The sequence below is a fragment of the Thamnophis sirtalis genome, unplaced genomic scaffold (genome assembly GCF_051295495.1).
Source record: "Thamnophis sirtalis isolate CommonGarterSnake01/CBP01778 unplaced genomic scaffold, rThaSir2_p1.2 scaffold_1, whole genome shotgun sequence".
NCBI classification, from domain to species: Eukaryota; Metazoa; Chordata; class Lepidosauria; order Squamata; family Natricidae; genus Thamnophis; species Thamnophis sirtalis.
This window is the reverse complement of record NW_028261381.1, coordinates 176,680,964-176,704,356: the sequence shown is the minus strand read 5'-3', so window position 1 is coordinate 176,704,356 and position 23,393 is coordinate 176,680,964. Positions and strand designations below refer to the sequence as shown.

The 23,393-nt window shown below is 40.9% G+C and overlaps 1 protein-coding gene across 1 annotated transcript; it reads left to right on the top strand.

Annotated features, from left to right (window-relative positions):
- The first annotated feature begins 15,576 nt into the window (after window positions 1–15,576).
- On the top strand, window positions 15,577–22,624 carry LOC148049889 (vomeronasal type-2 receptor 26-like). Its single transcript, XM_087705110.1, has 4 exons — window positions 15,577–15,788; window positions 16,541–16,832; window positions 17,665–17,788; window positions 21,720–22,624. Exons 1-4 carry the CDS (start codon window positions 15,577–15,579, stop codon window positions 22,622–22,624), a joined length of 1,533 nt encoding a protein of 510 aa, XP_087561236.1.
- Window positions 22,625–23,393: the final 769 nt, after the last annotated feature.

Genomic DNA, 23,393 nt, shown 5'->3' with positions numbered 1-23,393 from the left:
TCCATCTTCAGCATTTTTAAGGTCCCACAGGTAAGAGAGCTCTCTTGGATACAGTGTGGAATAGACGAAGGTCAAAAGCACACAGAGAAGCCAAAGATGAAACTAAAGGTAGTTTTGGGGGGGTTGGGGAGCATATAATGAACTTTAGACTCTTAAAGGGTAGCCATCATTTTAGTGTCATTTATTTGATGTATCGGGTTGTTGGTTTCTTCTCTTGTCTTCCAATGTATCACAACCAATGAAAATAGCTAAGAAGGAGAGCCAAAAAGAAAGGAAAAAAGATTAACAAGTCAATAGACCACTACAAAACTGGAAAATGTTTAAAAGATAGAAATATGAGATAGACTATACCAAATAAATATTATACAAAATGACTTAAATGTAGTAAAAATGGTCATATATAGAATATATAGATTATTATATATAGAATGAAAACAATGTATGAAATAATGTAAATGCACAAATATACAAAGCTATAGTTATAAAAGGTTTACTTGTATAGATAAAAAAATCACAACAGATATGTAAAAAATGTAATGTGTTGCAAAGATATGAAGTTTGTACAAACAAAATAAAATATTTTTTTAAAAAAATAGCTAAGAAGGAAAGAAGATTAATTTTGCCAGTCAAAGTGAGTCAGTGTGACTGCGAGGGCCATCAACCACACAATGGTCACTACTAAAGTCAGCATACAACTTTGACTTGGTCTTTGAAAAAAAGAATCTCTTTTTCTCCAGCTGGGTGTTGGCTTTGAGTTCTCTCAGGGAGAGAGAAGAGTTTATCCTTCCTTCTTCCGGATTAATCCCAAGGAATCTCCTCAGTATGTGGGTTTAGTCCAGCTGCTCCTGCATTTCCAGTGGAACTGGGTTGGGCTTTTTGCCCCTGAAGATGACAATGGGGAATGTTTCATTTCAACTCTGACGCCAATGCTCCAGGAGAAGGAGATCTGCCTGGCCTTCACTCTAATGCTGAAATTGGATAGTATGAAAATCATTATGAAAAAGTTAATTCTCAATTTTCATACCTGGTCTAAAGCAGAAGTGTTTATTGTGTTTGGAGACTTCATTCTTACCAGTAGTGTAATAATGACGGTGCATTATTTTGGAAAACTCAGAAAAGTATCCTTAATTAAAGTTTATATCTTCACTTCACATTGGAAAATTGGCGTGGAAGAACCTGAAGAAACATTGCAATTTATAAAGACTTTGCATGGGGTCCTGCATTTTAGGGAGCAAGTTCCTCCTGTCTTTAGACCCCTTGAACCCCCAAGGAGATGTCTTTCTCCCTCAATGGTGGGAAAGAGTCTTTGGCTGCAAGATCCATAAATCAGGAAAGATCCCTCCAAAGGGGGAAAAACAATGTACGGGAAAGGAGAATCTGCAGAATCTGCCCAATTACACTTTTGAAACAAGCATGACAGGTGAAAGTTACAATATCTACAATGCCATTTATGCTCTGGCACACGCTTTACATGCAATGCATGGATCCAGAGTCCGACCAATGAGGCTTGGAAAGAGGATCTCAGACATCCAGTCATGGCAGGTAATTTCTGTGGCTTTTGACTCAGTCCGCTTAGTTCAGAAGCTCCCCATATGAATTTCTTCTGCTCCTGATTAAATGTCTTCATACTCTCATAGCAATTCATCTGAGACCCTGCCCTTTTTCTTAAGTTTACCATTTGTTGTGCTACTCAGCTTGCTGTGTGAAAAGAGCTTCAGATTAACAATGGATGGAAATTAACCAAGGAAAGAAGCAACGTAGAACTAAGGGGAACTTTCTTAATGAACAGTTTACATTTAGAAGTCGTGGGTGCCCCATTGCTGGAATCATTGAAGAAGAGGCAGGATTGCCACTTGTCTAAATCTGTAGAGGGTATGTTGCTTGAGCAGGGGTTGGACTAGAAGACCTCCAATGTCCCTTCCAATACTGTGATTCTGTTTCTATGACAACCACAGCACAGAGCAAGATTCAAAGTGATCCTGATGGGTTCCTGGTCTGAAATTCATCAGAATTCCCTGCATAAAAGGCTAAAATGTTGGACCTCTCTGAATAGTAAAGTGACCAACCAGGTCAGATGCTTCCTTCCACAGGGCCCAGTGGATCAAACCTGGTTCCAGCTGGATCCTTATTGTCATTGCCTTTGACAATAAGCTGGAGAAAACCAGTGGAATTTTCCATGGTTCTAATAGAAATGATTTATTCATTTCAAACATTAATTCATCAGTTAACAAGACCTTGGGCCAAGTAACTATTTGAAAGTCTATGTGGCCATGCCTCACAAGGGGAAAAGCCTAAAATTAAATTTAGATTGTGGAACTAATTTTTTTTATTTTTTGGTGAAATTGGAGATGGAAACCATGACAAAGGGGAAACTTTTAGTTTCACAGTTACATAAACCTAATTCCTCAGATCACCATCAAGAGATGGAACTAATTTATCAAATATAAACCCATGTTCGCAAGATGGCCATCATGTTATGATAGAAGCCATGATGTCTCATTTGTAGCTCTGTCTGGTGGTTATCATAGAAACAGAATCACAGTATTGAAATAGACATTGAAGGTCATCTAGCCCAAATACTCCAATTACTGAAAGTCTCCTTTCTTTCAGATTCTTGCCTATTTGAGGACCATCCAGTTCAACAACAGTGTTGGAGATGAAGTCTCCTTCTCAGAAGATGGACTGGGATCTGCTCGTTATGATCTTCTCAACTGGGTTCTCTTCCCCAATAGATCCTTTGTCCCCATAAGAGTTGGGCATGTAAATCCTGAGGCTCCCCCAGGTCAGAATTTCACCATTAAATCTGATGGAATCATCTGGGCCACCAAGGTGAGCTGAAAGGAAATGTTGTAAGTTCGGGGAAAGATTCATTCTCTTCTTGAGATGCAGAACATCTTCCTAACTTGAAAAATTATCAATTGAGTCAGAATTTATGGCAGTCGTTTGGTGAAAAATCTCCTATGCATGTAACACATTTAAGCTCTGATGAATGTCATTCCACAAAGGTTTAGGCTTGGGAACACTGTTTCCTTGAAACATAGGATTCAATTACAGCCAGCAACAATTATTTCCATGGACCATTGTTGTATCATCACAGTTCTTTCTTTTAGAAATCCTCTCATCCCATCACAAGCCTTCCTGTGCAGGCAGAGACTCCCCATCCAATCTCCCACATCTATGGGTGTGTCAGGAATGCCCCTGGCCTGGTTACCTCAGGACTGTTCCTGATTTCTGATAGACAGTGGCAATGTATTTCTTTAGAAAAGATTCTGATCATAGAAGTAGGAATAAGGAAGGGAAATAGGAAAGGGAAAAGAATGGATGCAGCAGGTTCACGGCTTAGGTCATCTCAAGTATTTCTCTTTTCTCTTCCAGAAGGTGCCCTTTGCCAGGTGTGGCATGAAGAGGTGTCATGCAGGAGAGAGGAGAAGAGTTCCAGAGGGCCAGCCAGTTTGCTGCTATCAATGTGATGCTTGTCCAGAAGGGACCTTTTCTAATCAGACAGGTAGAGCAGACTTCAAATGTTCATCTTCCATAATCAAGGAAGACATTCATTAAATCAATATATATATATATTTGTTATTGTATCATTTTTTATAAGATTGACAGGCACTCACACTTTTCAGTAGAACTTTCAGTTTAGAGATCTGTTCTGACCTGCTCCTCCATTCAGTAATGAATGCCGAGACAAGCATAACTGGAATGTACTTTAATAGCAAGAAACCAAAACCTTGGTGGCTGAAAGCCAAGCATAACAAACAGATAAGGACCTTGGCAGCAACTCAGACAAACCTTGGCAGCAATCCAGCCTGCCAAGCTAGTTACCAAAGTTCTCCAACTTTTAGTCAATGTGTTGACTTCTGCAAGAGGGGCGTGTGCCCCTCTTTTTATAGTCTGGAGAGGAGCCTAATGACCACCGGCTGGGTGCAATTACCTCCTGTATTTGCGCAACTGTTCCTGATGCCTATTAGCTCTTCGGTGCCGGGCATCCAGGAACAACTCACTGCTGGCATCCGGATCACTCTCCCTTGTCTCCTCCCAACTGGTCCAAGGTTCAGGCACCTCCTGATGGCCAACCAGCCTCTCTGCGCCCTTCTCAGAGTCGGAACCCTGTCCAGGGTTCTCCACATCCTCCAGAGCCGACTCATAGGGCCCCTCACTGTCGGAGTCTGGTGGCAGCTCCAACAGCTCCTGCTGGGCCACAACAGAGATCTAAACTCCCCTGACCACAGAGGCCACCTTTCCTGGCCCTCAGCAAGGGGAGTTTGAAGGCACAATTTATGAGTCCCCAACATGAATTTATTTTTCTACTTTCACATCCAATTGGGAAACCAACTTCCAATCTTTTCCTGAGGAAGTGGGGTGTATAGTCCACACTTTAATTTTTATTATTCAGAATATGCTCCTTCCTCAACACTACCAACCTCTGAGGAAATAGACCTGCCAGGGAAAGAGGACATTCAACAATCTGTGTCCCTTTGATAGAGCAGGAGGGATCAAAAACATCTGAATGAACACATTTGAAGATTACAAATCTTCAGTTTACAAAGCAAAGAGGTTAAGGCAGGGGTAATGTACACATAAACAAAACAACAGCATTCCTGGATAACAGATTTGTTCTTCTTCTGTGGGTTCCATTATAAAGTGAGGGGGAAAAACAGGCAGTAATCTCAAACTAAAACCCACATTATTCATGGAAATGCAGTGGATGGATAGTTGGTACTGAAGGAATCCTTGTCTCTGGCTAATCTATCCCCAGGATCATCATAAAGAAAGATTTGCTCTTTTTGATGCCCAATAAATTGCTCAGTGGATTCTTTCATCACTCCCTTTGTGGGTAGGTCATTAAGAGAAAGGCATCATTTATGTGGAGGGGGGATAATGTGCATGGTAGTTGCTGAATAAATCCTTAGACAAAGATTTTTGATTTCAGATGCAGCTTACTGTGAAACCTGCCCAGAAGACCAATTTCCCAACAAGGACAAGGACCAATGCATTGCCAAGAAGGTCCACTTCCTTGCCTATCAAGATACCCTGGGATACATCTTAGTTTTTCTTGCTCTTTTTCTCTCAATTATCACATCTGCAGTTCTGGTGATTTTCTATAAACACTATGACACACCAATTGTCAAGGCCAACAACCGAGACCTCACTTACATCCTCCTGGTCTCCCTATTGCTTTGCTTCCTCTGTTCCTTCCTTTTCATTGGGCGACCTCGGATGCTCACCTGTCTCTTCCAACAATCTGCCTTTGCAATTCTCTTTTCCCTTGCAGTTTCCTCTGTGTTGGCAAAAACTGTCATGGTGGTTCTGGCTTTCATGGCCACCAAGCCAGGGAACAGGACAAGGAAACTCTTAGGAAAACCACTGACCAACTCCATTGTCTTAGCTTGTCCCCTGATTCAAGCAGTTCTTTGTGCCACCTGGCTGGGAACCTCTCCCCCATTTCCTAACTTGGAGTTCAAATCCCTATTTGGAAAAATCATCTTGGAATGCAAGGAAGGCTCAGCTTTAATGTTCTACATTATCCTCGCCTACCTAGGTTTTTTGGCTTTCATCAGTTTCACAGTGGCATTTTTAGCTAGGAAATTGCCTGACAGTTTTAATGAAGCCAAATTCATTACTTTTAGCATGCTGGTCTTTTGCAGTGTTTGGATCACTTTCCTCCCCACCTACCTGAGCACCAAAGGGAAGTCCATGGTGGCTGTGGAGATCTTCTCCATTTTGGCATCTGGGGCTGCTCTCTTGGCTTGTATCTTTTTCCCAAAATGCTACATTATTCTACTGAGGCCGGATCTAAATTGTAGAGAAAATATAGTAAGGAACAAGAATTTCTAACTAATGCAACAATTGGCCTCATTTATGTTTTTGAGACATATTTAGAATGTGATAAAATTTCTAAAATATGATAACATGGAGGATGAATTTTTCCATTAAATGTTTCTATCAAGTGCTGTAACTAGTTGCAATATACCTGTGGTCAACAACAATCATTCAGCCTTTTTATTTTATACTTCCTTATTTTGTCTGGCCTCCAGAAAACCTCTTCCTTGTTTAACAATAAAGAAATCTCAAAAATATGATAGACTCAAAAAGAATCACTAGGCTGTGACTTTAAAAGAGTTTCTTTTAGCTAATAATAATCCCAGAAAGCGATTAAGAAATGAAAGTTTTGACTTAGTGTTCATTTGAAAAACAAATTCCAAAATGGCTGATTTTCCAACAATGAAGTGAGCGGCGCTCTGACTGCTTCAAAGCACAGCTCCTGAGGCTTCCTGCAGACCTCTGCTGTATGGAGGGTCATGTGGGGTGATTCTATCACTCTCCCTAATGCAGGAGAGTCATAATAAAAGGAAGGAATGCCTGTTCCTTTTGTTAGTAAGTTGAAAACACCATAATCCAGAGAAAACCCCCTTAGGGAACCTCCCTGATCTAGTCATCAGTCAGCCAACTTCACCAGAAGTCCTGCTTTCCTAATGCCATCTGCACAGCTATGCAAAAAGCTCAGAAGCTCTGGAAAATCCTCAAAAGATAAATGCACAAAGGGTGATGGAGGTAGGGAAGGGGCCCAACCCTTATGGAAACTTGGGGAGCAATAAAAGTCCTGCAGGTACCTTTTATGGGGGGGAAAGACCCAGCAGACAAAGCAAGATCAAAAGATATGAGGGGGTTCCATGGAGGACAGGAAGCAGAGAACAGAGCGATTCAGAGTGAGGGAGGCCTAGAAATCTTAGTTTTCTCTTTATTTATTTTCAGTCCTGCCACTTCTCCATATTCTTCTATTTTTTTATTAATTGAGATGCTGTTTCTTGTGGATCTTCCAAAATAAAAACTAAGTCATCCTTGTTTGTGCCTTTCTTAATGCTAACCTTCTCAGTCATACTTCCATTTACCATCAACTTTGCAGTTTGCTTGTAATATATCACCTTAATCATATCAATAAATCTCTCCCCAAAGTCCATGTTTTTTAATTGTGGTAGCATAAACTTGTGAAACCCTGATTCTCTTAGTGATTCTAATATTGTAATGATCGAACACTCTAGTATACAGCTCTCCCAAGACCTGGCTAGCCTTGCTGATTTTGGAATCAATTTCTTTCTCCCAGTAGCCATCAGTCAAGTTGATGCTTCTCAGGTGTTTGAAGCGGTTGTTTTGGTCAGATAGTTGTCAACAACAGTGATTTTTGGTCTGCATGGTTGATACTTGGCAAGGGCTACAACAATAAAAAAACTAAGAAGGAAACCATTTGAGAGACCGCCTTCTGCCAATTACCTCCCTCCGTCCCATCAGATCGCATAGAGTAGGCCTCCTCCGAATTCCATCCGCCAGTCAGTGCCGACTGGCGACTACGCGGAGGAGAGCCTTCTCAGTTGCAGCTCCGACGCTATGGAACAATCTCCCTGTGGAGATCCACACCCTCACCACCGTCCAGGCCTTCCGCACAGCTCTCAAGATCTGGCTATCCCGTCAGGCCTGGGGATAAGACTTTATTCTCGCCCCTCCCGAATGTTGAATGAATGTTGTGTTTTTACTGCTAATTATTTTTACTCACATTTTCTTTTTGTGTTTTGTCCTGCACTCCTCTCCCCTATTACTGTAAGCCGCCCTGAGTCCCCTCAGGGAAAAGGGCGGCCTATAAATGTTTAATAAAACTAAAAAAAAAAAAAACCAAAAGAGCAAAGCAGCCCACACCCAGATAACCATGGATTAGCAACAGACAAACAAACAGAAAACAATATCCTAGTCAAGGAACTACCAAGGGGGGAAAAAACCATACCCCCATCAACATTGACAAGAAAGCTACTGGATACAAACAGGGAGCAATCCTCACCCTCACTAGCATTTGAAATGTCTGCAAGCAAACAACCAAGCTCATAGGACCCCAAGGACACCATAAATACGTAGATAACAGAGTGAAAATTATATTTATTTATTTATTACATTTATATGCCACTCTCTCACTCTACCAAGCAACTAGGTGGCTACAATTAGAATCATAAATATGAAAACATTAAATATTGAGACGGGGAGCAAAATTTATCCAATGGGACCATCACCTTTGTCAATCCACCACCCACCTCCTACATAGGACACCAGGCTAATTGCCTAAGCCACTTTTTAATAACCTTCTTGAAGACCAGAAGGGAAGGGATTGACAGACCTAAACACAGAAGCAGCTGGTCTAGAGCCACATACTGAGAAAATTTAGAATGTGATAATTTTTTAAAAAAAATGTTAACAAGTAGGAGGAACTTGTCCATTGAAGAATTCCTTCTCGTGTCCTGCAACTGGTTACAATTTACTTATGGTCTGCAACTATCATCCGGTCTTTGTTTACCATGTTTCCAAAGGGTCCTCGGTGATGTTCAGTGCTCTGATTTGATGGAAATCCTGTTCTTAAAGATTTATTTTTTATTACACAGAGGAAATTTTCTCATTTTATTCCTCTTAATTTAATTTATTTATTAAGTTAGTATTTTTAATGGAAGGGTTCAGTATTAGTGTTTTTAAGAAAATAGGGTTGTTTCTTAGATATCTGAGGCTTTATAGAATTGCCAACCACTATTCCATTATTTTTGAAATGGTAGAGTTTAAACCCCCCTCACATCCAGATCTGCTATACTTCCTCCTCAATGTCAGGAAGAATTTTCCTGAGATGGATGAGCAAAGTATGTTGTACTGGTTGCAGTATTTTATCATCTCTTTTGACATTTCATCTCTTTGGCTTTCTTGGTAAACCATGGTGCTCTACGAGATCTGCATGGATAGAGAGAGGAATAATTCAACCCATGCCCAGGATCACAATCTAATTTCTTTAATGAGTATCTGTTTTTAGCAAGATCATCCAGGGCATAACTGTAATCCCAGCTTCCTAACTAAAGTCAGGAAGCATCTGTCAATCACCCAGTCCTGGGACATGTACTTTTAAAAAGATGATAACCAGCACCTTGAATGGTGTCTTGGAAGAACCTGGGAGCCACTGCAGCTCATGCAACAGAAGTTTGTCTCTGGGTGACCCTACAAATGTCCAATATTGTAAGCACCGCTTCATTTTGGACCAGCTGCAGCTTTCAAGGAGTCTTCAAGGGTAGCCCCAATGCAAGAACATTGCAGTAGTCCAAGTGAGAAGTGACCAAGGCACAACTGACTTTGAGCAGAACCACCATTCCTGGGAAGTGCACAATTGGTGTGTTGATGATAGCCGTGGCACGACAAAACCGCGCTCGACTAAAGCGTGCCCAATTAAACCGCGTCGCTGATGTCATCAACAGGGCGACAACAGCCAGCGCGGAGAAAGAAGGGCACTTTAAATAGCGCTTTGAAAGCAAGCCGATTCAAGTTAAGGTAAGGGTTAGGTTTAGGGTTAGGTTTAGGGTTAGGTTTAGGGTTAGGTTTAGGGTTAGGGTTAGGGTTAGGTTAAGGGTTAGGGTTAGGTTTAGGGTTAGGATTAGGTTTAGCGTTAGGTTAAGGGTTAGGTTTAGGGTTAGGTTTAGGGTTAGGTTAAGGGTTAGGTTTAGGGTTAGGTTTAGGTTTAGGATTAGGTTTAGGGGGTTAGGTTTAGGTTTAGGGGTTAATTTTAGGTTTAGCGTTTACAGCGTGCTTTTTTCTCTGCGCTGTTGTTACGCTGTGAAGATGTCAGCTATGCGGTTTCGTCGAGCACCCTTTAGTCGAACGCGGTTTTGTGGTGGAACCGATGATAGCATCTCCATTTCTATCATATGGACTCTCATCTGAGAAATAGAAACATAGGGGGGATGTGTGCAAATCAGCCCATAAAATCTAAAGAAATCCAAACAGCTGTCTCCTACAACACCACTCTCTTATTGCTTCTATTTATTCCCCAACCAGAGAAGGGCCGCTCCGCATCCCCTTTCTTCCCGAGTTGGCCCATGATCCTCATTTGTTCTTCTCCCCAGACAACTCTGCACATATGCCCATCTAGAACACGCCACAGCTGTTCCTCTTCCCCACTTATATTCAATTCTGAAGGTAGCTGGAGAATGTTGGACAGCCCTGGCTCTATCTCTGTTTCCGAAGCAGAGCGTCTATCAGAGCCTTCCCCATATTCCAGGACTGGCCCATGTTCCTTCCCAGCCTCCTCTTCATCTGAGTCTGCTGCCAGTTCTGCTGGCAGCAGGTGGGCTACACAACCGCATACCATTTTAGGTTGTCCAGCCCCTTCTTAAAAGCCTCTGGTGTTGCAGCACCTACAACTTCTTGAGGGCAATCCTTCCCCTGATAAATTGTCCTCGTTGTCAAGAAATGTCTCCTTATTGCAGAAAATGACAGGCTTTAGACTTCTCAGAATACAGGAAAAGTTTATTTGGCAGCCATGTTCAGAAAGCTAGCCCGTGGCTAGCATTGCAAGTTCTGAACAACCTTCATTATCGAAGCACGTGTTCTTATACATTCTCAAAAGCAGTGCAACACGAAAATACTTAATTCATTTCTGATTGATTATTTTGGGGGGAAAGCCTTTTAAGTAGATGGGGATCTTACTTCTCCTTTTGTCTTGGGACACAGGTATGGACTACCTGTCTTTGGGAAACTTTATTTGAACCTTGTGGCTTGGACTTTTGACATAGAGACATCGGTTAGAACATCTTGTGGTTAGAGGCTGATGACATTTCCTTGTCCCTTTAAGCAAGCTTCTAACTGTTTCTTTTGCCACGTCTTCATTCTTATATGTTTAATCCATATTTTATTCTATTTTATCCTTAGTTCTAGTTTGATCACTCCTTGATAAAGTTCCAACTTTGCTTCTTGTCCTGCCTACAGGTGCTTTGGTGAATAGGTTGACCCCCTTTTCTCTGTGACAGTCCCTCGAATATTGGAAGACTGTTATCATGTCCATCTCTGTTAGACTAGGCATACTAGTCTAAGAAGAGCCAAGGTGGCGCAGTGGTTAAATGCAGCACTGCAGGCTACTGCTAGATCAGCAGGTCAGCGGTTCAAATCTCACCGGCTCAGGGTTGACTCAGCCTTCCATCCTTCCGAGGTGGGTAAAATGAGGACCCAGATTGTTGGGGGCAATATGCTGACTCTCTGTAAACCGCTTAGAGAGGCCTGAAAGGCCTATGAAGCGGTATATAAGTCTACTGCTATTGCTATTACACAGTTCCTGCAATCTAAATTACATTAAATTAGTCTGAATTAGTAGACCAGCGAAATACTGTCGACATAATATACTTAGACTTCAGCAAGGTATTCAACAAAGTAGACCACAACCTATTTCTTGTTAAGCTAGAAAAAAGTGGGATCGATAGCATCACCATCAGATGGATTTGTAACTGGCTGACAAACTGTACTCAATGAGTAATCCTTAATGGTACTATATCTACATGGAGGGAAATAAGTAGTGGTTCCATCTTAGGCCTAGTACTGTTCAATATCTTCATAAACGACTTAGATGAGGGAATAGAAGGGAACTTACCAAATGTGCAGATGCTACTAAGCTGGCAGGAATATCCAACACCCTAGATGATAGGCTCAAGATCCAGATGCATCTTGGGGAGGAGGAGCCAATGTCACGATGAGATGGTTGTGTGGTCTCAATGCTCTGAGACCACAGCCAATACTTTTGCCACTGGGTGGCCCCAATGAACCTAAACCGTCCCGAAGAGACGGTGAACAGGAAGATTACGTCTTGCTGATTTCGGGGATATCGCAAAATCCTCGAAAGAAGCAAGAGAAGATCTTCAAGCCGGTGACAAATATTAAGTTTTCTTCGTCTCTCTTTGTGACTCTCTGTAATTCACAGATTAAAGCTTTCCTCTTTATCCCTGTGGCTATATACAAAAAGAAACTCTTTAAGAGTGTTTACGCTCTTAAAAGCAGCAGAATACTCTTTAAATATTCAAAACGGAACGTTTCTTCCTTTCTTTTTTTTCACGGATTGCTAACTTGACACCCCAAGGCCTTGTTTTGGCTACACACTGATAAAAGAGTGCACAGATGTCCCTTTGAAATTTGATCAGAGAGGAGAAATTTTTCAAGCTAAGGTTGCTGTGCTTGTCAAGAATGACACAATACCCAGAAAAAATAGAGGTCTTGACTTTGCAAGATATACTTTCAGAATTGCATAAATTATTAAATAAAGAAGAAAAACAATTCAAATACTTAGAACACATAACAAGAAAATAAGATGAAAAAATTGAAAATGTTCATCAAATGCAAAACGGTGTGATTGAAACTCAAAACACCGAAGTGGAAAATGAATATAAAGAGACTAAACCTGCTGATATCTATGGTAATTGGTTTGTTCCTGAAAATGGAAAGAATGGAATACAGAAAGAGGAATTAAACGGAGAGGAAATATACTTCAAGGGCCAACAGATAGAAGAAGATAAAATTATGGACCTAAAGAAAGAAATTCCACTAGCAAAAGTTTTGATAACACTGCTGACAATCAAAGACAAACTGAACAAGGAAACAGAAAGAGGGCATCAAGATTATATGAGAGATCTTACAAGCAAGGAGTTGCTAAGAGAAATCTATACAAAGCTGATCAAGAAGATGACTAGAGGATTGATGCCATAAATGGCAGAAGATATGAGATTGTTTTGTTATTGGAAAGATACAGGTTGATAGATGGAAGAATATCACTTAAAACTAGCTAAACATACTGAAATTTAGTAATAATAGATATAATTAAACAAATAATCGATAATGATAATAATGTATACAATGTGTAGTGTTATGATAAGTAATAATTGGATATGAATATTGAATGGTACCCATGAAAGGAAGATTAGAAATCATTTTGGATTAAATACAAAGGTGAATAAAAAGAACTAAGTTAGATACAGTTAAGTTTTGATTATTAGGGGGGAAATGTTATGATACAGGATATAGTCAAATAAAGGAGGGATAACGATGACAACCTATATACATATATATGAGTATAATATAAGGAAACTAGATGAAAATTGCCAACAGCGATTTGGAAAGGAGGATTAGAAAAGTCTGTTATTAAATATTATGGACGTTTAACTAGAACAGGACATAAGGATTCAGTGTTATTTGAGGATTTTAGAAATATTAAATGAAATGCCAGTATATGGTTATGTATTAAATTTCGGTATATTTTATGATGAAGGATGTTTAAATAATTATAGCCAAATATAAATGGAGGTACAAGGGTAACATGTATAAATATCTGAGTTAAAATACTTGAGTTAATATGAATTATGCCTGATGACTGTGGAAGAGATGCATGAAAACCTTTTGTAACCAAGTGATACACTTTCTACAGTATGTAAGGAAGGAAGATTTTATGTGTTGTGTTTGTTTTGGAAAAAAATAAATATTAAAAATATATATCCAGATGCATCTTGAATACTTGAACACTATGCCCCATCTAACAAAATGAGATTCAATGTAGAGAAAAATAAATTCAATTCAATTCAATTTATTAGATTTATAGGCCGCCCAATCCCGGAGGACTCCGGGCGTAAGTGTAAAGTCTTACACTTAGGCAAGACAAACCAAAAATGCACATATAGACTGGGTGAAACCAGGATTAATAGCAGTAATTGTGAGAGGGATCTTGGAGTCTTACTGGACAACCAATTAAATATGAACCAACGGTGTGTGGCAGCAGCAAAAAAAGCCAATGCAATCCTAAATTGCATTAACAGAGGGGTGCAATCAAGTGAGGTACTAATGGCACTCTATAAAGGCTTTCTAAGGCCATACCTAGAATACTGCATCCAGTTTTGGTCACTACACTATAAAAAGATGTTGAGATTCTAGAAAGATTGCAGAAAAGAGCAACCAAGATTATTAGGCGACTGGAGGCTAAAACATACATTGAACGATTGCAGGAACTGGACGTGGCTAGTCTAGTGAAGAGAAGGACCAGGGGAGGCATGATAGTAGTCGTCCAATATTTGTGGGGCTGCCACAGAGAGGTCAGGTCAAGTAATTTTTCAAAGCACCTAAAAGCCAGACAAGGAATAATGGATGGAAACTGAACAAGGAGAGATTCAACCTAGAAATAAGGAGGAATTTCCTGACAGTGAGAACAATCAACCCATGGAAGAGAAGTTGCTTTCAGAAGTAGTGGGAGCTTCATCACTAGAGGCTTTCTAGAAGAGACTGAACTGCCAATGGTCAGAAATGGTGTAGGGTCTCCTGCTTGGATGGTGGGTTGGACTACATGACCTAAATGGTCCCTTCCAACTTTGTTAATCTGTTATTTGTCTATGGAGATTCTCAGTCATCAAGGTCATGGTTGTACCAAACGTGGTTTTTCAAGAGACAGATGAACTTTCTGGTTTTTTTTCTTTGAAGACATTTCCTTTCTCATCCAATAAGATTCTTCAACTCTGGATGGTGGAGAATGGAAGGTTCTATATCCTTGCATTGGATTCATATCTTTCCATTCCCTGCCATCCAGTCAGAGCTGAAGAAGCTTCTCAGATAAGAGAAGCCTCAAATGTCTTCAAAGAAAAACCCAGAAAGTCCAGTTGCCTCTTGAAAAAGCACCTTTACGGCATGAGTTCCTGCATGTGTTCATCTTAGTTTTCAGCCTCCAGCCATCTAATCTCTGCACTCTTTCTAGAGCTCCAGTATCTCTTTTATGTGATAGCAAAGTTGGATGGAGTATTCCAAGTGTCTTCTTAACAAGGTATTATAAAGTGGCACTAATGCTTCGCATGGTCTTGATTCTATCCCTCTGTAAAAGCAGCCTTCGTCCATGAGGGCAAAACTGAACAACTGAATATCATCAGCCTAAGAAAGATACCTGATGTCAACCGAGAAGGCCTTATTCATACACTCTGAAAGATGGTGGATTGGGCTCAATCTCTTCCCACCAACCAACACTGAATTCGGATGAAGGAGAGAACCACATAACAGGATGCACAAATTCTCTGTTCCTCCCGCTTCTAATTTCATCTGCTACTCTGCGGTGACAAATAAACTAGTTATTCCCAGTTACAAAAGTATAACTGATTCTCATGTGCCAACAAACCCCCCCATTAGCACTCATACTAGCTGACCAACTATGGCCCAAGCCAAACTTCATCTTGTATGCAGGAGGTCAGTTTCATGGAGGTCAAATTCACAACTTCACCATGACTCCATCTGCTCTGTGCATTACAAGAAACACAAACATGCTGTTCTTTTCGTTCTGGTGTATGAGAAGCTATTGCTACTTGGGTAGAACAATTGCTTTCCCTTGCAATTATCAGAAGTACAGTAATTCTTTGGGTATCCCCTGTGGATTTCTTGACACGCATTTATCTCTTCTAAGATAAAACCTGCTTTAAAATATATGTCTGAGTTCTCCAAGCGGGGGCAAAACATGTCACTTTAGCTGTCTTGGAACGAGCTCACTCCTGGGTTGAAGAGACTCACATGACTTTTTTTCCTCTATGGTCACAGCCCCAAACACAGCTAAGAAGAAGCATTGTTGATATAAATTTCTCTTGGTGCCATTCAGGTAGCACAGGTGGTGACTGCTCTGCTAAAGGTCCAATGAGATTTCAGAAGCAGCCTTCAAATCAGTTTCTGCATAAACCTTGATTTCTGTTCTAGGAGGGAAGGTGATAAGAATGACAGGCAGGAGTCATGCTGATGCTGATGCTGATGCTCTTCTGGCTCCTGGCTCCAACTACACTGAAAAGGCTACGCACCATATGTGTCTGCAGGAGTTTTATCGGCTTAGATAAAAGCTACTGTAGGCCTGGTGATCTCATTATTGGTGGGAATTTGCCCTTGGGAAGCATTTTAGAGACTCCTGTCAAAGACTTTAATAGACCGAATCTTCCTTTCAATGCTGGGTAAGTTTCAGCTGGAGGGAAAACATGCATGATAATTATTCTCTTTGCTTTAAATTTAGGGACTTCTTTTCAGAAATACTTCTAATATTTGTACTGCCCTGGTTTAGTGCACATGTTGTGCTTTTCTCAATAAATTACCAAGCTCTTAAAATCGGTTGGAATTCTCAGTCTCTTCATCAGGAAGATGATAAACCACAAAAATGAAGAGGGAAGCTGTGCTGGCCTAGTGAAGAAGTCAAATTATAATATTAATCTGAAGAGTAACTTGTGGTAGAAAATTCAAATAAAAGCTCAGCACTCTTCAAGTTTTGGGGAGTTGCAAAAATCCCTCTCAGTTTGGAATCAGCCGTGCTGATGAATAAAAGCCTTCATTAAATCTATGAGGTGACCCCCCCCCCCCACTGTAGTCGTGTGCTCAGCAATCCTTATCCCACCTGGAGAAGCTGCTCCAAGAGAGCAGCTTAAATAATTACGGTGAAAGGGGGGCAATTGGAAAGGATTGCAGCCACTGCAGCAATGTGAATATGGCAGGGATGATCGAGACTATAAAACAATCCATAATATCCATATAAAGGCTTGTCTCCTTTCTCACAAAGTCATCCAACTTTAGCCAAAGGAAAAGCTTTGAAAAAATCCCCAACCAATACAATTTGGGAGTTTCTTCCCCCAAAAGTCCCCCCAAACAGTGAAGCAAATTCTATAGCCATGCACAAGATTTCCTGTCATGTTCTCCAATGTTTTTCTCACTACAGAATCACCACCAGTTACTACCAGCAGTTCCTTGCATTGATGTTTGCAGTCTCCGAAGTCAATACGGATTTTCTTCTGCTCCCCAACATCACCCTTGGCTTCCACATCTATGGCAATTTCCAGAGGGAGATATTTATTTCCTTAGACAGCCTCTCCATGCTCTCCTCAGGAGGCCAAGTGGTTCCAGGTTACAAATGTGATCATCCGGACATCCTGCTGTCGGTCATTGGTGGTCTCAGTGCCAAATCCTCACAACTGATGGACTCCATCTTCAGCATCTTTAAGGTCCCACAGGTAAGAGAGCTCTCTTGGATACAGTGTGGAATAGACAAAGATCAAAAGCACACAGAGAAGCCAAAGATGAAACTAAAGGTAGTTTTGGGGGGGGGGGGTTGGGGAGCATATAATGAACTTTAGACTCTTAAAGGGTAGCCATCATTTTAGTGTCATTTATTTGATGTATCGGGTTGTTGGTTTCTTCTCTTGTCTTCCAATGTATCACAACCAATGAAAATAGCTAAGAAGGAGAGACAAAAAGAAAGGAAAAAAGATTAACAAATCAATAGACCACTACAAAACTGGAAAATGTTTAAAAGATAGAAATATGAGATAGACTATACCAAATAAATATTATACAAAATGACTTAAATGTAGTAAAAATTGTCATATATAGAATATAGCGATTATTATATATAGAATGAAAACAATGTATGAAATAATGTAAATGCACAAATATACAAAGCTATAGTTATAAAAGGTTTACTTGTATAGATAAAAAAATCACAACAGATATGTAAAAAAATGTAATATGTTGCAAAGATATGAAGTTTGTACAAACAAAATAAAATATTTTTTTTAAAAATAGCTAAGAAGAAAAGAAGATTAATTTTGCCAATCAAAGTGAGTCAGTGTGACTGCGAGGGCCATCAACCACACAATGGTCACTACTAAAGTCAGCATACAACTTTGACTTGGTCTTTGAAAAAAAGAATCTCTTTTTCTCCAGCTGGGTGTTGGCTTTGAGTTCTCTCAGGGAGAGAGAAGAGTTTATCCTTCCTTCTTCCGGATTAATCCCAAGGAATCTCCTCAGTATGTGGGTTTAGTCCAGCTGCTCCTGCATTTCCAGTGGAACTGGGTTGGGCTTTTTGCCCCTGAAGATGACAATGGGGAATGTTTCATTTCAACTCTGGTGCCAATGCTCCAGGAGAAGGAGATCTGCCTGGCCTTCACTCTAATGCTGAAATTGGATAGTATGAAAATCATTACAAAAAAGTTAATTCTCAATTTTCATACCTGGTCTAAAGCAGAAGTGTTTATTGTGTTTGGAGACTTCACTCTTACCAGTAGTGTAATAATGACGGTGCATTATTTTGGAAAACTCAGAAAAGTATCCTTAATTAAAGTTTATATCTTCACTTCACATTGGAAAATTGGCGCGGAAGAATCTGAAGAAGCATTGCAACTTATAAAGAGTTTGCATGGGGTCCTGCATTTTAGGGGCCACTCTGGGGATGTCTCTGAATTCAGCAAGTTCCTCCTGTCTTTAGACCCCTTGAACCCCCAAGGAGATGTCTTTCTCCCTCAATGGTGGGAAAGAGTCTTTGGCTGCAAGATCCATAAATCAGGAAAGATCCCTCCAAAGGGGGAAAAACAATGTACGGGAAAGGAGAATCTGCAGAATCTGCCCAATTACACTTTTGAAACAAGCATGACAGGTGAAAGTTACAATATCTACAATGCCATTTATGCTCTGGCACACGCTTTACATGCAATGCATGGATCCAGAGTCCGACCAATGAGGCTTGGAAAGAGGATCTCAGACATCCAGTCATGGCAGGTAATTTCTGTGGCTTTTGACTCAGTCCGCTTAGTTCAGAAGCTCCCCATATGAATTTCTTCTGCTCCTGATTAAATGTCTTCATACTCTCATAGCAATTCATCTGAGACCCTGCCCTTTTTCTTAAGTTTACCATTTGTTGTGCTACTCAGCTTGCTGTGTGAAAAGAGCTTCAGATTAACAATGGATGGAAATTAACCAAGGAAAGAAGCAACGTAGAACTAAGGGGAACTTTCTTAATGAACAGTTTACATTTAGAAGTCGTGGGTGCCCCATTGCTGGAATCATTGAAGAAGAGGCAGGATTGCCACTTGTCTAAATCTGTAGAGGGTATGTTGCTTGAGCAGGGGTTGGACTAGAAGACCTCCAATGTCCCTTCCAATACTGTGATTCTGTTTCTATGATAACCACAGCACAGAGCAAGATTCAAAGTGATCCTGATGGGTTCCTGGTCTGAAATTCATCAGGATTCCCTGCATAAAAGGCTAAAATGTTGGACCTCTCTGAATAGTAAAGTGACCAACCAGGTCAGATGCTTCCTTCCACAGGGCCCAGTGGATCAAACCTGGTTCCAGCTGGATCCTTATTGTCATTGCCTTTGACAATAAGCTGGAGAAAACCAGTGGAATTTTCCATGGTTCTAATAGAAATGATTTATTCATTTCAAACATTAATTCATCAGTTAACAAGACCTTGGGCCAAGTAACTATTTGAAAGTCTATGTGGCCATGCCTCACAAGGGGAAAAGCCTAAAATTAAATTTAGATTGTGGAACTAATTTTTTTTATTTTTTGGTGAAATTGGAGATGGAAACCATGACAAAGGGGAAACTTTTAGTTTCACAGTTACATAAACCTAATTCCTCAGATCACCATCAAGAGATGGAACTAATTTATCAAATATAAACCCATGTTCGCAAGATGGCCATCATGTTATGATAGAAGCCATGATGTCTCATTTGTAGCTCTGTCTGGTGGTTATCATAGAAACAGAATCACAGTATTGAAATAGACATTGAAGGTCATCTAGCCCAAATACTCCAATTACTGAAAGTCTCCTTTCTTTCAGATTCTTGCCTATTTGAGGACCATCCAGTTCAACAACAGTGCTGGAGATGAAGTCTCCTTCTCAGAAGATGGACTGGGATCTGCTCGTTATGATCTTCTCAACTGGGTTCTCTTCCCCAATAGATCCTTTGTCCCCATAAGAGTTGGGCATGTAAATCCTGAGGCTCCCCCAGGTCAGAATTTCACCATTAAATCTGATGGAATCATCTGGGCCACCAAGGTGAGCTGAAAGGAAATGTTGTAAGTTCAGGGAAAGATTCATTCTCTTCTTGAGATGCAGAACATCTTCCTAACTTGAAAAATTATCAATTGAGTCAGAATTTATGGCAGTCGTTTGGTGAAAAATCTCCTATGCATGTATCACATATAAGCTCTGATGTATGTCATTCCACAAAGGTTTAGGCTTGGGAACACTGTTTCCTTGAAACATAGGATTCAATTACAGCCAGCAACAATTATTTCCATGGACCATTGTTGTATCATCACAGTTCTTTCTTTTAGAAATCCTCTCATCCCATCACAAGCCTTCCTGTGCAGGCAGAGACTCCCCATCCAATCTCCCACATCTATGGGTGTGTCAGGAATGCCCCTGGCCTGGTTACCCCAGGACTGTTCCTGATTTCTGATAGACAGTGGCAATGTATTTCTTTAGAAAAGATTCTGATCATAGAAGTAGGAATAAGAAAGGGAAATAAGAATGGGAAAAGAATGGATGCAGCAGGTTCACTGCATAGGTCATCTCAAGTATTTCTCTTTTCTCTTCCAGAAGGTGCCCTTTGCCAGGTGTGGCATGAAGAGGTGCCATGCAGGAGAGAGGAGAAGAGTTCCAGAGGGCCAGCCGGTTTGCTGCTACCAATGTGATGCTTGTTCAGAAGGGACCTTTTCTAATCAGACAGGTAGAGCAGACTTCAAATGTTCATCTTCCATAATCAAAGAAGCCATTCATTAAATCAATATATATATATTTATTGTATCATTTTTGATAAGATTGACAGGCACTCACACTTTTCAGTAGAACTTTCAGTTTAGAGATCTGTTCTGACCTGCTCCTCCATCCAGTAACGAATGCCGAGACAAGCATAACTGGAATGTACTTTAATAGCAAGAAACCAAAACCTTGGTGGCTGAAAGCCAAGCATAACAAACAGATAAGGACCTTGGCAGCAACTCAGACAAACCTTGGCAGCAATCCAGCCTGCCAATCTAGTTACCAAAGTTCTCCAACTTTTAGTCAATGTGTTGACTTCTGCAAGAGGGGCGTGTGCTCCTCTTTTTATAGTCTGGAGAGGAGCCTAATGACCACCGGCTGGGTGCAATTACCTCCTGTACTTGCGCAACTGTTCCTGATGCCTATTAGCTCTTCGGTGCCGGGCATCCAGGAACAACTCACTGCTGGCATCCAGATCACTCTCCCTTGTCTCCTCCCAACTGGTCCAAGGTTCAGGAACCTCCTGATGGCCAACCAGCCTCTCTGCGCCCTTCTCAGAGTCGGAACCCTGTCCAGGGTCCTCCACATCTTCCAGAGCCGACTCATAGGGCCCCTCACTGTCGGAGTCTGGTGGCAGCTCCAACAGCTCCTGCTGGGCCACAACAGAGATCTAAACTCCCCTGACCACAGAGACCACCTTTCCTGGCCCACCTTTCACATCCAATTGGGAAACCAACTTCCAATCTTTTCCTGAGGAAGTGGAGTGTATAGTCCACACTTTAATTTTTATTATTCAGAATATGCTCCTTCCTCAACACTACCAACCTCTGAGGAAATAGACCTGCCAGGGAAAGAGGACATTCAACAATCTATGTCCCTTTGATAGAGCAGGAGGGATCAAAAACATCTGAATGAACACATTTGAAGATTACAAATCTTCAGTTTACAAAGCAAAGAGGTTAAGGCAGGGGTAATGTACACATAAACAAAACAACAGCATTCCTGGATAACAGATTGGTTCTTCTTCTGTGGGTTCCATTATAAAATGAGGGGGAAAAACAGGCAGTAATCTCAAACTAAAACCCACATTATTCATGGAAATGCAGTGGATGGATAGTTGGTACTGAAGGAATCCTTGTCTCTGGCTAATCTATCCCCAGGATCATCATAAAGAAAGGATGATTTGCTCTTTTTGATGCCCAATAAATTGCTCAGTGGATTCTTTCATCACTCCCTTTGTGGGTAGGTCATTAAGAGAAAGGCAACACTCATATCATTTATGCGGGGGGGGGGGATAATGTGCATGGTAGTTGCTGAATAAATCCTTAGACAAAGATTTTTGATTTCAGATGCAGCTCACTGTGAATCCTGCCCAGAAGACCAATTTCCCAACAACGACAAGGACCAATGCATTGCCAAGAAGGTCCACTTCCTTGCCTATCAAGACACCCTGGGATACATCTTAGTTTTTCTTGCTCTTTTTCTCTCAATGATCACATCTGCAGTCCTGGTGATTTTCTATAAACACCATGACACACCAATTGTCAAGGCCAACAACCGAGACCTCACTTACATCCTCCTGGTCTCCCTATTGCTTTGCTTCCTCTGTTCCTTCCTCTTCATTGGTCAACCAGGGAAGGTCACCTGTCTCTTCCAACAATCTGCCTTTGCAATTCTCTTTTCCCTTGCAGTTTCCTCTGTGTTGGCAAAAACTGTCATGGTGGTTCTGGCTTTCATGGCCACCAAGCCAGGGAACAGGACAAGGAAACTCTTAGGAAAACCACTGACCAACTCCATTGTCTTAGCTTGTCCCCTGATTCAAGCAGTTCTTTGTGCCACCTGGCTGGGAACCTCTCCCCCTTTTCCTAACTTGGACTTCAACTCCCTATTTGGAGAAATCATCTTGGAATGCAAGGAAGGCTCAGCTTTAATGTTCTACATTGTCCTCGCCTACCTAGGTTTTTTGGCTTTCATCAGTTTCACAGTGGCATTTTTAGCTAGGAAATTGCCTGACAGTTTTAATGAAGCCAAATTCATTACTTTTAGCATGCTGGTCTTTTGCAGTGTTTGGATCACTTTCCTCCCCACCTACCTGAGCACCAAAGGGAAGTCCATGGTGGCTGTGGAGATCTTCTCCATTTTGGCATCTGGGGCTGCTCTCTTGGCTTGTATCTTTTTCCCAAAATGCTACATTATTCTACTGAGGCCGGATCTAAATTGTAGAGAAAATATAGTAAGGAACAAGAATTTCTAACTAATGCAACAATTGGCCTCATTTGTGTTTTTGAGGCATATTTAGAATGTGATAAAATTTCTAAAATATGATAACATGGAGGATGAATTTTTCCATTAAAATGTTTCTATCAAGTGCTGTAATATAGCTGTGGTCAACAACAATCACTCAGCCTTTTTATTTTATACTTCCTTATTTTGTCTGGCCTCCAGAAAACCTCTTCCTTGTTTAACAATAAAGAAATCTCAAAAATATGATAGACTCAAAAAGAATCACTAGGCTGTGACTTTAAAAGAGTTTCTTTTAGCTAATAATAATCCCAGAAAGCGATTAAGAAATGAAAGTTTTGACTTAGTGTCCATTTGAAAAACAAATTCCAAAATGGCTGATTTTCCAACAATGAAGTGAGCGGCGCTCTGACTGCTTCAAAGCACAGCTCCCGAGGCTTCCTGCATACCTCTGCTGTATGGAAGGTCATGTGGGGTGATTCTAGCACTCTCCCTAATGCAGGAGAGTCATAATAAAAGGAAGGAATGCCTGTTCCTTTTGTTAGTAAGTTGAAAACACCATAATCCAGAGAAAAACCCCTCAGGGAACCTCCCTGATCTAGTCATCAGACAGCCATCTTCACCAAAAGTCCTGCTTTCCTAATGCCATCTGCACAGCTATGCAAAAAGCTCAGAAGCCCTGGAAAAATCCTCAAAAGATAAATGCACAAAGGGTGATGGAGGTAGGGAAGGGGCCCGACCCTTTTGGAAACTTAGGGAGCAATAAAAGTCCTGCAGGTACC